Here is a 16,548-nt window from a genome sequence, read left to right on the forward strand (position 1 = left end):
TTATATTCCGCAGGAAAAATTTGGCCGACCGTGGCACCGCCAATGAGCGGAAAACCGATAACCGAATATGGAAAGTATCGGACGTAAATACCGTAACTGTTCCGAGCCCTTCGGGAAGTTTGCCGGTCGGCCTGTAATCCGGTGAACTTTGCCGAAGAGCGAATCGATCCACGGAATTCGTTAGTGGGCGCGTATACACGCATCCAGCGACGATGAAAGACTTTAGCTTCGGGTCACGTGTATTCATATTGAAATTCATTACCGGCGAAGGTACGGGGGATTGAAGCGTGTCCCGCAAACGCGTGAAGTGTCGTTTGACTGGTGACGCAACGAGGGAACAAGTTATTCTCTGTGAAGATAGGAAGTCGATGGTGTGAAGTGAAATTTCTACCTTCGAAGCGTGGATTCTGCAAAATGGAAGTGTTTATGAATTTAGGAATCTTGAAGTATCGAACGCTTAAATCGGTGGAATGTGGCTAAATGTGGTAATTCACTCAACTTTTCTCTTCTAATACTTGAAACTCTGCCTCGTAGGAAGATATCTTACAAGCTTTCAAAATTGTAAATAAATTTAGGAATCTTGAAGTATCGAACGCTTAATTCGGTGGAATATGGCTAAATGTGGTAATTCACTCAACTTGTCTCTTCTAATACTTAAAACTCTACCTCGTAGAAAGATATCTTACAAGCTTTCAAAATTGTTTATAAATTTAGGAGAGTTTTAAGTATTAGAAGAGAAGAAAGTTTCAGGTAATTACCAGATTCAGAGCAATAGCCAAGATAGCAAAGATATCTTACAAGCTTCCAAAATTGTAAATAAATTTAGGAATCTTGAACTATCGAACGCTTAATCCGATGGAATGTGGCTAAACGTGGCTATTTCTCTGAATGTGGCAATTCACTCAAACTTTCTCTCCTAATACTCAAACCTCATAGAAACATATCTTTCAATCTTCCAAAATACTCTTCCTCAAAAATCGAATACACATCCAACAACCACATCATCCCCAAAGTATCTGCAAAACGCACTCGAATCAATCCTAATCACACCCGCAGAACACCGTTCACTTGAAACGAGAAACCCTCGACTGCCATTCGCCCCCGTTAAAACACTCCGAGTTATCCTACGAGCGAGCGTGTCGGAAGTCACGCCTCGCGCGGAACGCGAGGGAAAAAGGACGCCGCGGGTACTTCTTTCTGGCGTCGACCGACCAGGAAACTTCGTTTTATCCGCACGACTGGAATCTCTCGCTAATAAGTGTAATGGACTGCGTCGGAGGGCCGGCGGCTCGAAACACTGGCGGAGCCTGGCTAAATTCCTGGGACTGGTAGAACGGGCGAGGCGCGGAGAGCCAGCGGTATGGCGGCGGCGGCGGGGGGGAGGAAGGGAAAATGACAGACGTCTATTTGGCTGATGGCGCAGGATTTAACCGGGGTTCGGCCACGCGAATATTTTTGCATGTACACGCGGAATAATATGCTCGAATACGCGCCGGGCGAAATGGGGGCGGCCGCCATGGCGGTCGGGCCCATGGTACCGCGGCTCTTTAACCGAAAAAAAAAAGAGGGACGCCACGTGAACAGAGAGGGCAACCGATTCCGCGGGATTTAATCTCGCTGCCGGGTTCTTGGGGCGGTACGTGTACCGGCGCCGAGATGAAAACACGGATGAATGGAGATAGCGGATTTCCGGCCGGGTCAAATGAAACATTTTTTAATACCCATTAACGAGCTGAAATGCCATTTAGTCGCTGTAATAATTCTGAAAGCACCCGCCGGATCCAAGAAAGAGACCCCCGGCCGACGCGCTCGCGGGACGGCCGGTGTTTTATGCTTTTTTTTTCACCACTCTCTTTCTCCCTGTTTTCTTCCTCTTTTTTTTTTATTTTTCGCGGAGCCGAGACGCGAAATCGAGATCACAATGGCACGCGAGCGGGCGAGCGAGCGAACGAGCGCGCGGCGCGCTTTTACCCGTTCGAGCGTTTAATCCTGGCGAAAATGGCAAGCGAACGCGCATTGTTTCGGCATTAGGGGAGTGTAGACTGGTATATTCATGTGAACGCACCGGTCGGACGCATCAGGATCGCCGGATGATAGCGTTGCGACGCGAACCGGCGATCGGGGAAGGTGGACGCTCCGTCCCGCGGCGCGAGGATATAACGCTCTCGGGATTAATTTGTTTTTGCGATTGTCTTCTTTGTTGTAGTAATTGGGGAGAGTGGGAAGATTGTTCGAGTCTTTTCGCGCGTTATGAAGTAAGTTGAGGAACTAAAGGATAGCATTAGAAAATGAACGGATAGAGATGGATAAGAGATTTGTGATTTAATCTGAATAAGTAACACGGAAATGGAACTTTTTTGTTATTAATTACTATTCCGCCTCTCGAAGTGCCGAGAAACTTGCAACTTTGTTGAAATGATATAACTGTTTCTCGATTATCCGGAGTTCCCAGGTACGACGGACTTCATTCTCGCCGCTTCGCGACTAATTTCGTTAATTGCTCGCCGATAAAACTACGCCGGCCGGGTCCATTAGCTCGGCTTAACTGTACACGGTAAATATAACTGAATATTTTTCTAGCGTGGATCGCGCTAAGTATCCGACGGTAATTCTCGCGCGGATGAAATAGTACAAGTTACGACAGTTGGCCGTGCCCGTAATGGTGACGTAAATTCCGACTGTCTAATTCACGATCGCAGCCGTCTAAAACTAGCGTCCGCGAGTGCGGCTGACTTTCCGACGCCAGTTACATCCGCCTTTACGTCCTCCGTTAATTAAACTAGTTAGCGGAGTTGCCATTATTCGATTGAAATGACTCCCATACGGAATCCCGTCGCGCGAGACGTGTCATACGCGTCTCGCGGAACTGCCGCATCGGAAGAGTCGACCGTTCGATCCAATTAACCTATTCGCCGGCTCGAATCGGAACGAAGGAATTAGAATGCACCCGAGCCTGAATTATCCGAAAATAAAAGATATTATCACCGCGGGACGACCTTTTGTACTCGACCCATATGAAATATTCGTCGACGACAATCTCATCGATAATCGAATCTGGAGAAACATCGTGTCTCTCGTCTTAGGATTCAATGAATCAATAATTCCGCGACTCTTCTTTAGGTTACATATGAACTTAATCAGCACTTCACGTTTGCCATCAGTCACAAGTGAATAAATCAATGACACCGTAATTCGAACAAAACGCTATCGAATTAGTTGGCACCGTTCTCTGATATCTGCCAGCCGATCGATGCATCGGCCGAAAATAAACGCCTGGAAGCCGATCCCGATGGGTGGTCCGCGTCTAATACAAGTTTAATGATACGAAAAGCCGATAGCAATCTTCGAGCCGAGTCCAGGTACCCCTGGGGTCGCCTAAACAAGACCGAAACGGTATAATTCACGCGTTCGCGCCGCTATCATCGAGATACATGTATTTCCCGGTCAATTTATTCCTGCGGAGAGCGGACGTCCTCCAGAGTGTCGTGTGCCGAACGTGGATTCCCGATTTTAAGGAAAGTTCGTCCTATTTTCGCGCGGCCAGCTCCTTCGGAGGGGGCGGCGTCATGAATCACTGTCGGATTTTTGAAACCGTCCGCGCAGCGCGACCGTTTGTGGACAACACCCTTGAATTCGACTATTCGTGTAACGAGAATTGAAGGTTACCGATGTGCTGCTAAGTAGTGCTATAAAACTATCTGACTTATTAATAATCTTATTATTATATAAATAGAAAATTCACACAAAGTGTTTATTTGAAATGGAGATTGTTTTATAGCACTACTTAGCACATTGGTAATCTTCAGTAATAATATATAATATATAATTAATATATAAGTTTATATATACCGTTGAAATCGAAATGCAATCCATTGAAAAACACTTCATAATATCTCCATAACGTAAAGAGAATATAACCACCGTATGTTCAGCTCCATACCTCACAACTTCTGTCTGAAGAATTTCGTTGCATCACTCATACTTTCCAGGTTATCGAATTTTATCCAGAAAATGGTCGTTTGACCGCATTGTCGTCTCTCCCGTGTTGTCGTCCGCTTATCGGAGGTAAGAATCTCGCGACAAAACGAACGCTCGAATTCGATCCGCCGAACTTTTCGTCGCGCAAATCCCTTTCGAACCGCGACAGCTTCTACAACGCGGCGGTTTCCATCGGAGTCCCGTCGATCTGATTATCAGGCGACGCGACGGCGCAATTGTGTCGGAGCCACGGAGCAGAAAAAGAACGGGCAAACGCGCCCGGCACTTTTAATGAAACGATTGATACACGCCGATACCGCCGCGAACGGGCAAAAAACGGACGACGCTCCGATACTTCGGGCCGATCGCATAATGCGGATCGCGTGCAAGAATAAATTGAATTTTACATTTCATTGTCGGACCGCTGCCGCAGATAATCGGACGAATTTCCGATTGTACGGGATGAATCGTGGATATTAATTACATTTAAATGTCTTCGTTTTGATTGAAGATGATGGAGAATGATTCTGACGAATATTGCTCGAGGAGCGAGAATGTAAATGAATATTTCGTTATTACGTCCTTCCATAAGTTCCCGTTTGTTCTACTATATATAAAGTAATATCTTTGTCAAATCTAACATCCTTATAACCTCGCGACCTCTTGCCCTCGAATACTTTCTACTAACTAAACTGAAGCACTTCAAACTCATACTCTGCAATCACAGAACCTAATATTTTCAATCTTCTGGAATTAGTTTAACTCTTTGCACTTGATTTGGTGCAGTAAAATTATAAAATTTGATATTGTAGACGCGTAGGTTAATATTGATGTAAACTTCATGGATGTGCGTGCATATGTATGGGTGTAGCGTGCGTATATGCGTTGTTTTGAATAAACGCGAAAAAGAGAAAAGATATTTAAAAAAAACGAAGTTTGTGTTGACAACGGAAAATATATATAAATTGTCATCGTTTAAATAAACGTCTACAATATTTAATATTGAACTGTGTATAATGCATTGATACGTGAAATATTTGGATATAAAAGCTTTGTTTCTCCATTTACTTGTGGTTTCTCTCTGAGTTCGTTTAAAAAAACATCGTTTTTGTCTAATATGTTAAATATTTCTAATGAAATACTTCCGAGTGCAAAAGGTTAACACTGGAACTACCAACCAATCAAATCGGCTTTCCCAAATTCTTCTATAGGAACTGAAACAGTGCATCTATTGGAATTCCATTGACTTATCATTCAGTTCGCGTATTAACCCCTTGGCGTACTGTTTACTTTCGTTACTAAGCTCATGTAATATTATACTATCGAAAATTTGTAAGAAGTACAACAACATTTTCCATTCTACTTCAGGTGGAAATTTCATTTGAAAATAATACATTGATAATAGCGAAATAGTTGTTTGACCCGTGGGTAATGAACAACATTGATGCTTGTTAAATTAGAAATCTTCATCAATGGATTAAATCAATTTCATTGATAATTCCCCTGAGAAACACCTGTATAGAATTACTAGCCGCAAGAGAAGAATTACAACAACTCAATTTGTCTCATTTGATAGTTCTACTGTCAAGGTATGTTGATGAAGAATCCGTCAAAGTTCCATCGAAGTACCTTTTCTTCGAGCGCAACGAATACGCTTACCGTCGAAAAGGGCACCCGTTACAACTTTCTCACGGCGGAGCCCGCGAAAATCACAATGTCCGTTAACGTGGATTACCTACGCGACAGCGGCCAATCCGATGTGCGCTCGAAATTCCGTGAAATCCGCCGAAAGCCGCGGAAGCCTGACTTTCGTCGGTACACCTGTCACGGGGAAAGTATAATCGGCCGCGATTTGTAAAAACTCCCCGGAGCGCATTCAGAGCGACCTATCTTCGACACCGTCGAGGGGGACGTCTTATTCTCCGGCGGGCAAAGCTTCCCGGGATACCGTGGAGGCGTACAACGTTGTTGAAAACTGTTGGAAAAAGTTCTTTCATTCTTGCGGGAGAGCGATAAATCGATATCTGTTAGGCGCCGCTGGTTTTTTCTCGCCCGTCGACTCTCCCGCTCCTCCACCCCCGGTTTTTTCTCCTCCTCTCCTCCTCGCCGGGTGACGTTACACCGTGGCGATTTCACCGAAGTTTCCGCGACGAAGGGGAAAAACTTTGGTTTTAAGCCGGGCGAGCTGCAAAGTGTCACATCTTGTTTACTCCGCTCGTTCCCCGAAAGCCGCAACAATGAAATATGTGCAATAGCGAAGCGAATGAGAATTAGACGCTCCCCGCGATAGGATTACGATACTTTCCAACGAAATATCTATTTTATTCCGTGCAGTTGGATCGTGATTTTTGAACTGTAATTTTGGTTAATACGTTATGATAACTGTGAAAAATACGACGTACTTGAATATACAGAGTGGAAATTATAAAGCGCTACAGTCGAATATCTCCGAAAATATTGATTATACGCAAAAATGTTTCAAACGAAAGTTGTTCGATACCGAGGGGGACATCATGCGGTGGAACTTTTATTTTTCCTGGTGGACGCTCCAAGATGAGCTGAAGGTCAACTTTCTTTTCTTAAAAGGAATGATACGTTTTTTTATCCACCATCAAATAGTGCGTTTTAAGACGAATTCAACGACCTATGACTCAATGTTATTCAAAGTCATTCAAAGTATTGAACAACCTTCGTCTGAAACATTTTTGTATAATCAATATTTTCGGAGATATTCGACTGTAATTTATAATTTCCACCCTGTATAGAAGTATCGTTGTGTTATTTACGACGAACAAGTTCGTGAATTTAGTTACACGCTTCTTCGATGTGTTAACACGTTCAGCGCTAAGAAAATCGTTTTTCCGTAGTTATTCCGTTGTAGCAAAGAAAAGCAGGAGCAATTATTCATTACTTACAATCTTCGCATTACACTATTATCAACTCAGTTACGTTGTTAAACATTTTCATTCAACATCGATTATCTTTCACGTTGCGATGGTTTTCAAGTGATTCAGAATCGTCATCGGACTGACAGCGGTGAACGTATTAACCCTTTGAACTCTGTAGGCTCCAATATTGCACCAGTTACAATATTAAATATTTGAATAAATCTTAAGGAAACTACCCTAAATATTCGATTTTCCACATATCCGAATTTTTTACTAACAAAAGAAAATAAAAGATTGAAGAAATGTTATAGCATTTCTAATTTTCGCTAGGAATACTACAAAAATTACTGATAGATTACAACAACCTGGAGTGCCAAAGGTTAAAGTGCGAAAGCATCCTACGATGCTTTCACAATTAAATTCCCTTTCCAACACAAAATTATCTCCACAAGCGACAACACTGTTCTCATCCGAAACACCGTGCTACACTTCGAAAAATATGCAAGTCTATTATTCACGACGCTGGAATATTACACGCGTTGGATCGAATTACTCGGTGGAACGTCGAGTAAGAGGATACACTGCAGTGAATCTTATTTCCGCTATAATATTCTTCGAGCAGACCGTCAGTCTCGAAGACGTCGCGTATCGATCGCTCCTAAAATTAATCGGGGTCTTCCAGATTGCAGACGTGGCCGCGATGAACAATTCACCGGGATGTATTCGGCCGACGAGGTGTCGAGCTCTCGAATCTGTTACTTGGTTTTACGGCTTCGAATGGAAGCCTACGGGACGCGAAACTTTCGGACTTGCCCAGCCAGCCAAGTTCCCTCAGAGCCGCGAGTGCTGTGAATGAAAACAGCCTGAAGCTGTTATCACGGCAATATCGTTCCGCCGTCGTCCCAGGCTCGCACTCGATCTATAAACATTGAATACCGTGAACTGTTTTCGCTTCGATTTACGAGCCGCGGAATCTCGATCGGCCAACAGAGTTCTCCGTCGTTACCGGCTCTCGGTAAAACCACTTCGCCTCTTTTCTTTCCCTCGAATCCTCACTTCTCCTTTCTTTCCCGCGGACAAATCCTACGGCGGCGTTCGGCTGATCTACTTAGCCAAGGAACTCCCCGGAGGAAAATTCTTCTGTAGAGGATCAGCTTCGATATTTAACCCAACGAATCAGACATCCGACACGTCGCGCACAGTTTTATCATTATCATCAGAATATTAAAATCACCGGTTGTACATCAATCACGGGAACGTATTCCGGCTCTCCGAGCGAAAATGTCAAAAGCGAACGCGTCCGAGCCAATTGTACGGCTCCACGCGCGCGAGCGTTTCTTTCAAATATTCATGCCGCGGAATCAACGTGCGCGCGTTTCATCGGAACCCGTCAGTAATTAACGCCAATATCGCGGGAACCGGTGAATTTACGTTGCATTTCGCTAATATTACGAGTTCGTAATTGATCGCTAGTGGCCCCGGGCAATCGGCCTACTTATTTCCGAGTGGAAGTGCGAGCTGCGAGCTCGTGGCGTTCCGTTCGCCGTGCTATCGAACGGCGGACCGCAATAATCGGCTTTCTCTTTCTCGTCCGGTGTTCGGTCGCCACGGCGAACAATCCAAACACTCGTGATCAGCGTGCGCGGGACGAAATTGAGCGCGTCTAATTCGCGATTTTGATGCCGAACACCGCGCGGCCGGATCCGTCGCGGCCATTACATCGATGTAACCGGTTTTTGCGTCCGATCTATTTGTATTAAAGGACCGTCGGGACGCCACGGGTCGTCGGATGGCTTTTCAACGGCTAAGCCTAAGTTTCTACCGTCCATTCAGAGGCGTTCCGTTCGACTCGATACACGCTATCGGTTAAATTTCGGTTCGATCGAATATTCTTCGCTTGTTCATAATGCATGCGCTCGCGGCGCGCATCCGAGTCCAATCTCGGTTCGATCTCGCTGTATCTTTGTTCATCGGGAACAATAGGCGATGGCGTGTATCGGGCCCTACAGAACGATCCGCTCCCGACAAGACAAATGAGTGTGCACTGTCGATTCATATTCGGATGATTATACCATTAATTCATTCTCCTCGGATATCGTTTTCGATTCTGTGCGAACGCGTCCGCTCAATCTCGTCCGTGGTTTCAGTCGCGAATTATTTTAGTCGCAATGTTCTTTCCGAGAAAGTCGGCCATCGGCTGGAAAGCCACAACGGTCGGGAAGTTCGATGTGAACATCTACAGTGCCTTCAAAAGTTCCTGGAATCTTTGGAATTGAATCCACGTCACATCGATGTGCCATAAAATATTAAGCGTAATATATTAAATTATTTTTCAAATCTGACCGAAAATCTTTGAACACGCTGAATTATTTATTTAAAAAAATCTGTATAAAGAATATATGCTAATTTTCTTACAGTACCCTCCCACGCAGTATATCCTTTATACCTCATAGTAGCAAGTTATGAAAGCCTCTATTATATAAGAAAAGCCCCAAAAACGGCCTGGCCGAATTTTCGAGCTGTATACCAACCCATAAAAATATTTGTCGAAGCGGAAACGTTGCATGCCTGATAATATAAACGCGCCGTAAAACGGAAGAAGGAGCCAGTAAATGGGCCAAGGTAGTCGGAGCAGGATAAAGGTGAAGGGTCGGGGGGAACCGGGGGGAGAGGGTTAATTAGAGAAAAAGGGTCAGAGACGGAAGCGGAGAGATAAAGAGACAGCGGTACGCAAAGAGGGAGAGAGAGGGTTGAAATACAGAATACATCGACAGTAGAAATGCATAGTTAGACGGAGGGGATCACGCAGGAATAGTACGGAGCAGAAGATAGTTTGGAGGTTTCGGTGCACGCGGGGATGATCACCCCGGGCGAATTTGCATTGTGGCCGGACGCTTCGTGTTTGAGCTGCACTGCAGCGCACTGTGCATCTGGTTGGTTGGTTGGTTCGCTGTACGCTGCACTTTAATTCGAGGAAAACCGTCGATACACTCGGGCGAGCGTGCACCGATCCCCGCCGCCGCCTCCGCCGCCGCCGCCGCCCGGTCCGCGCGATTAAATTAATGATATACGGCGTTCGAGGCGCGATGCATGAAAAACGAAAAAATTGTTCGCCGATCCGTTTCTTTCCTCCTTTTTCCCCTCTTTCCGTTCCTATCCCGTTATCGGCAGGCTCCGGGAATGGCGCGCGGCGTTAAAAATCAGGGAATCCCGATACACCGGAAAGATTTAGCGGCGGAGCAGGGAATTTCAGGAACCTTCGGATACATTTTGCACCGGAATGCGGTTATTGGATTGCAGTTTCTGGAATTTAATCCAAGTTAGCGATTTATATCGGACGAAGAAAAGTGGCGCGGACTCGATCTTCATCGATGGAACTGGCGTTAGTCGGTGCATTCGAACGCGACGGAGGGAAGTCGTTCGATGGAGCGCAGCTTCGTTTTCTTTGAATTCACCGCCTACCGAAATGCTCGCGATTTCTTTTGGTCGTTAATAGTGTTGGGATGACGGTTGGTACGGCGAGTCGGTGGAAATCTCGATGCAAAGAAGGAAAGCGATCGCGGGGCCGCGGCAGCCGTGACGAGGTTGCGAGGAACTTTCGTTTCCCGTTGCATACCGTCGTCACGCAATCGTATCACGATCCGACTCGATATTACGGGGGAATTATTAAAGTCTTGCCGCGTGTTCCCGATACGCATGGAATTCCGATCGAACCGGTTCCGAGCCGCTCGTAAATTTAAAAGCTACGCGAGGTCGTGTGCGGGCGTATCGCCGATTTAAATTACCCGGAGCTAAGCTTCGCGACGGGCGGAACCTCTCCCGTTGAAATTCGCCCGTTGTGACGTCTCCCGTGTGATCTACGCGGAAAACTTTCAGCGATTTGTCAAAATCCATCTTCGGGATAGACGGTTGGATGTATTTATTGGCTCGCGAACGAGTCCCCCGGGACGCGGAATATTAATAATGTTCCTCCTCCGCGAGTCCGTATATTTCCCGACTCGGCGAAGACGTTCTCGCCGAAAAGACGGGATCTCCGTTGGGACCACGAATTTATGCGCGCAATCGTTGCAACGGATTTGTAGATGGAAGAAGGTCTAACTTATAAACGTTTGCAAGTGTTCCTCCGCTCTGTTCTCGTCTTTGAAAGCAATGGAAACGAAGCTGCAGCGAGGGGCTAACGAACCGAACGAGAGAAAAGCGACCAGCGAAACGAACGGGAGAAAGACAAACAGGTGTCATTGGCAGTTTGTTGACGAACAAACATCGAGTAGTTTAACTTTATTGGTGAAACATAAGGGAAACTTTACACGGCAGAGTCGCGGAACAACTGCGAATGAATTTCAATTAAGAAACCTGCGCGAAATTACCTGTCGCGGCCCATTGCGCGCTAACAATGATTTCGCGGTAATCGCCTGTAATCTCAAGGTATCTCCGAAGCAACGCGAATTCGACTGAATCTAGCAACTGGAAACGCGATTGAAGCTAACAGAAAACAGAACGAACATCGAGAATCAAATGAAACGAAACTCGCGATGAATTTTTCCAACGCGCAGCGAACGCACGAAATCCGTAATTCGATGACGCGACGTCGCAGCGTCGCGATCGCGTCTAACGAACGGCCGACGGCGGGGCCCGGGGATTAAATCAAATATCTCGGCGAGCGGACAGACGCGCGCGGCGAGATCACCGCGCAAAGTCTCCGGCTGTTCCCGGAGGAAAATCCAATCTTGCAATTGAAGAGGAAACGGCGCGCGCGGAGGGGGTCTGGTCTGAATCGGAAACGAATCACTCGGAAAAGTTTTAGTCGCGCGCCGAGATCAGTCCGTCGACGCGAGAAAGTTCCCGTTTATTCGGTATAATCCCTTCGAAAGCGCGCGCGAGGGCGGAGCAGGTGGCGGAGGGCATCTGGCTGGAGCAGACAACTCCGAGCAAGTTCGCCGGAGAGGTCTCGGAAGGGGTCGGGCCGCGGAAATCGGGAAAAACCGTGGCCCGAGCGGCTCCACGTGTTCGTCGCGCGCGTGTCGTCGCACGCGATCGAGACACGAGCGTCGCCGCGCCCGACAATGCGTGAAGTTTCGGCGGGAGGCTGGATGCAGGCGGCCGGAGCCGTTCGGCCGGCACAATGCGGCCATTACGGGGCCGGAAGGAAAGAAGTTAGAGAAGTTTCGGCGAAAATGCCGGGGCTGGAGATTCTCGTCTGGCCCGGCGACGTAGGCGTCGCGTCGGGGTGAACAGATAAAAGTCGTAAAATTTAATGCGCCCTCGCATTCAATCAGCGGCCGTTTGTGGCCACGCAAACCGGCCGACTTTCCGAGTGTGCTGTCGTGCTTTGTGGTTGTTTGGAAATGCGCCGCTTTTAGACACGGACGCCTGGGTGTGTACGTGTGCGAGGGTGAAGAAGGGTTGTCCAACTACTCCGAGAACTGCATATAGGGACGGAAATTTTGAAGTTCGTTTCGATGTTTGATGGATGATTCTAGGGTTATGTATGTTAACGCTAGAACTACCGCCGATTTAAAACAATTGATATGTAATATAAAAATTGTAACAATAAATTATTTTCGGTTTATTCGAACATTCATTATGGTATTCAAGTGAAGCTATTTATTTTCAAGATTATTTCAGATATTCAATGCTTTTAAGGTACTAATAACAAAACAAAACCATCGGAACCAGTCATTCTGACTGGTACGGTAGTTCTACTGTTGAATAGCAACCTGAAATAGTGCTGCTTAACTAGATTCTGCGGAACTTGTTTTAACCCCGTGCCTTAGAATTGAACCAACATGGACGTTTGCTCGATTCTTTTGAATTCAAATTAACCCTTTGCCCTACAACGAGTTAGACTCGTGGTGAAGATTTTCAACGTGATTCAACAAATATGTGTATCACTCAGTTCATTCAAATTCAAAGTAAATATTATTCCTCTGTAATTAACTATTATACTTAAAAGAAAATATATGCATAACATATGCTTAGAATTGTTCTCTTTTTCCAATAAATTCTTAATGACAAAGCAGCCGTATCGACTAGAGTTGAGAAATATATCATAGGCTTAAAATAAGGGGTTAAATATTATTCTCCTGTTATCAATTATCACACTTTAGAGCATAGATCGAGAATATGCCTATAATTTTATTTTCTCCTTAATAAATCATCAATGACAAAATAGTTGTATCGAGAAGTAAATAGCAGGTAAAGGGTTAACATTGCAGTTCAACTTTATTTACGTAAACCTATTAGAAAACGCTTCCCATCTGAGATGCCAAGTAACAAACAAGCGTTGGACTATCATAAACTATCAAGCGGTCGTCTAGCAAAGAGAAATGGAAAGCAAGCTTCCCGATGGGGCACGAATAATCGAGTCGCGTACGAGGGAAGACACACGCGACTCGGTTTTCGAATCGTCGTTCCGAACAATTTCCACTGTTTTCATAAGCTCCGGCACGCCGGTGCTCGTCGGCCTCCTCTTTTTTTCCGCGCGCAATACCACAACTCATGCGGGGCTTAGAACGGGCCGGGCACGATAATGTGTATACGCGGAAACTCGAATCGTCCCCTCAGACTCTAATTAACTCGGATATTGACCAGAGCGGCGTATATCAGCGCTCCATGTATGCGCATATGCCTCTTTGGTCCCTGCCAACTCTCTCTCTCTCTCTCTCTCTCTCCTTCTCTCCCCCCCTCTCTCTCCCTGTTTCCCTCCGCCCCTTTCATCCTCTCCGTCTCCTCCGCCCCTCGTCTACACACGCACCGTTCTCGGTATACAAACGATGGTAAAACGGGCAAAAAAGTGCCACCAATTTATCAGGCTTCCGCGTTTCCCTCGTTGCGCTATTTTTGCGATCCTCTCGACCAAAGGGTTGGCCGACGCTCGGGAGCGGAGCGAGCGGGGGAGAAGCGGAAAATGTCGAAAACCTCTCGCGATCACGTGCACCGAGACGTGACACCCCCGGACGCGGCAGGAGACGTTTTTGATCGTTCCAACGGGGACGCATCGGGGTCCCGTTGTTCGGCCGGAACGCTGTTCGAACGTTTTGCGCTCGTTAGGTCGCGGCTGTTGTCGTCACGCGAATTACCGGACTGCCGCTTCGTTGCGACTGAAATCGCGACCTGCAGCGCCGTTAACACGGTTAACGAGAAAATCCCGATCGACGGAGGAGGAAGGCAGACGCCGAGTTTCGTTCAATTTATTGTTAGTTTTCACCGAAGTCTTGATTTCGCTCGAGATCCAATCAACGATTGTCGTGGATCCTGAGCGAGCCTTGGAGACAGGATACTCGGGACTTCGAAGACGACTAATTCCTTTTATACTGACATTCCGGCGTTTGGTTTCTTTTCAACTCGTAAGGAATGACCTGACGATCCGTAACTACGTTCAAGCATAAAAATGATACGTTTCTATACAAATTTCCGATTTCCTCGAGTATTCTAGTATTCTCTACACCTCACTTTTGTTCCCAATATTCTTTCAACCACGTGTTTACAATATTTACCAATACTGTTCACCGTGGATAACAATAAGAACCGCTGTTCAAGTCATAAGGAATAACCTAACGATCCGTCACTACGTTCAAGCATAAAAATGACACATTTCTATACAAATTTCCGATTTCCTCGAGTATTCTAGTATCCTCTACACCTTACTTTTGTTCCCAATATTTTTTCAACCACGTGTTTACAATATTTACCAATACCGTTCACCGCGAATAACAATAAGAACCGCTGTTCAAGTGTTGACCGTCGAAGGGCTGGAAGATAGGAATTTCATCCGCGCGCCGCTAGAATTCCCCCGTAAATTTCCGTTTGAAAACATATCGACCGTCATCCTTAAAACGCCCGACACGTCCGACGTTTCGCTCTTATTGAACCGGCGCGTACTTATTGCAATTTCACTTACCGCCCCTCGGCGTGGGGAAGATGTTGAAGTTCGAGTCCCGGACCCAGGACGTGACCGCCACGTACTCCTTAACGAACGTCGGTATATCGCACCTGATCACCCCGGTGTTCCCGGCCAGGACGAAGACATCCTTCACCACGACCTCGTACTTCTGACGCACCACTGAAAAGGAAGTTACGACGATCACTTCGCTGAGGAAGGGACTACAAGGGCGTTAACGTCCTCGTCGGTTCGCGCTGCTCACACGGGAACGACTGGTGGGAAAGGGACGACGCGGGGAGTGGGGGTCGATCACATCGTCGCGAGATGAAGACATCAAGCTCGCGAAGATGGCGGAATGATGAAGGACGTGAAACCTTCGAAGACATTTCCTCGTGATTTAACGCGTCTTAACTGTGTCACCGGGACGTTACTTCGGTATCTGGAGTAGCACAGACTTCCTGCGAGAAGTACTAAAATATAACGGTGATCCGATTATTTCGATGCTAGGTCCGCTGCCACTTGAAAGGAAAATAGCGTTCTGAAATAGCGTTGTTTCGTTTGTCGGTAAAAATGATTTAAGGGTTATATACCGTTTGAAGCTACTAAAAGAGAAATATTAAATTTTCCTCCACGAATACTTTCCGTTACAAAACATCGGTAATAACGAAACAATGCCTCGTCTCGTAACTACAAACCCTGCCACTGCTCAGCCCGCTTCCTTCCTCGATACGAATGTTTTAATCGCTACATAATAAAGGAGCACTAAGATTTTTAAGGACTTCCTTACGCTCTGATAATTCCTCATCGCGCTTTCCCCGGCTCGGCCCAGGCTGTTTACCGGCGTCGTTTCACGACTCGTACGTCGTAAAGGCTGATCCGCGAACAAAAAGCGACACCGACGTCGCGCGCGCGTAAGACCGCCGGAATTCCCGCGCGGACCGCAATATCCTCAATTAATAGCTCCTTTACGACGACCTCAACCTTCCCGTCCATAAATCAATAACCGTAAAACGCGTGCACCGGGGACTTATCGCCGCTGGCTCTCGTCCGGGAATCGCGCCGGCCGTCGTTAACCCCGATAATGTATGCCAGACATTTCATATTGCGAGCTCGTTCCCGGCGTTACGCGAACAACGCGGCTTTTCAGACCGTCTGGATTACCGTCGTGCTTTCGGTAATTAGCGGCAACCCCTTCCCGACGGTTCTCAGCCCTGTCCCGCGGCTCCGCGCCGCGTAATCCGTCGTCCCCGCGCGCCGCGTAATCCAAAGCCGCGACTCCTTCCGGGGCACGGCCGGAAGTTCCCCCGATTCACGAGCCGCTAAACGCGATAAGTGATTCTTGGCAGGACCTCGCTGGCTGGATTGTTATACCGCTCGCGAAAGAATCTCGCTCGCGGCCGTTTGTCGCGGGCAACCGCGAAGGGAACTCCGCGGCTACGGCGGAACGACCCCAGACACGCGGACCGACTCGAATATACTGGGTGGCGTGCCGAATCTCCTCCAACTTTAACACTAAACGTACCGGAAACTGGTTTCACAATTTTTTTATTGTATCTTTTAACTTTGCATCGATTCCTATACTGTCTAACTAATGAGTTAACTGTGTTTGACGAGTGTACAGAAGTAAAGCTTGACATGATACTAATTCTTTATTTTTTCACATAGACATGTAATTCTTCTTTGTTTCGCTTTGATCTTTCATTAAAATATACTCTGCGTGCATTCGTCCTGCGTTCGATGAGTACGCGCTCCATTTTTTTGTTTTATTGCGCGCAGAACGAGAAGTTTTTCCAACTAAAT

General features: G+C 46.6%; 1 protein-coding gene across 8 annotated transcripts in view; it reads right to left on the reverse strand.

Annotated features, from left to right (window-relative positions):
* The window catches only part of LOC116432939 (cell adhesion molecule Dscam2), a 257,102-nt gene that overhangs the window by 100,493 nt on the left and 140,061 nt on the right, over positions 1–16,548 (reverse strand). For all 8 annotated transcript variants that reach the window (XM_031990463.2, XM_031990466.2, XM_031990467.2 and 5 more), the window contains one exon: positions 14,767–14,928. In XM_031990463.2, coding sequence (XP_031846323.1) covers positions 14,767–14,928 — 162 coding nt within the window. The remainder of the gene's footprint in view (positions 1–14,766; positions 14,929–16,548) is intronic.

This window comes from Nomia melanderi, chromosome 6, assembly GCF_051020985.1.
Source record: "Nomia melanderi isolate GNS246 chromosome 6, iyNomMela1, whole genome shotgun sequence".
NCBI lineage: Eukaryota > Metazoa > Arthropoda > Insecta > Hymenoptera > Halictidae > Nomia > Nomia melanderi.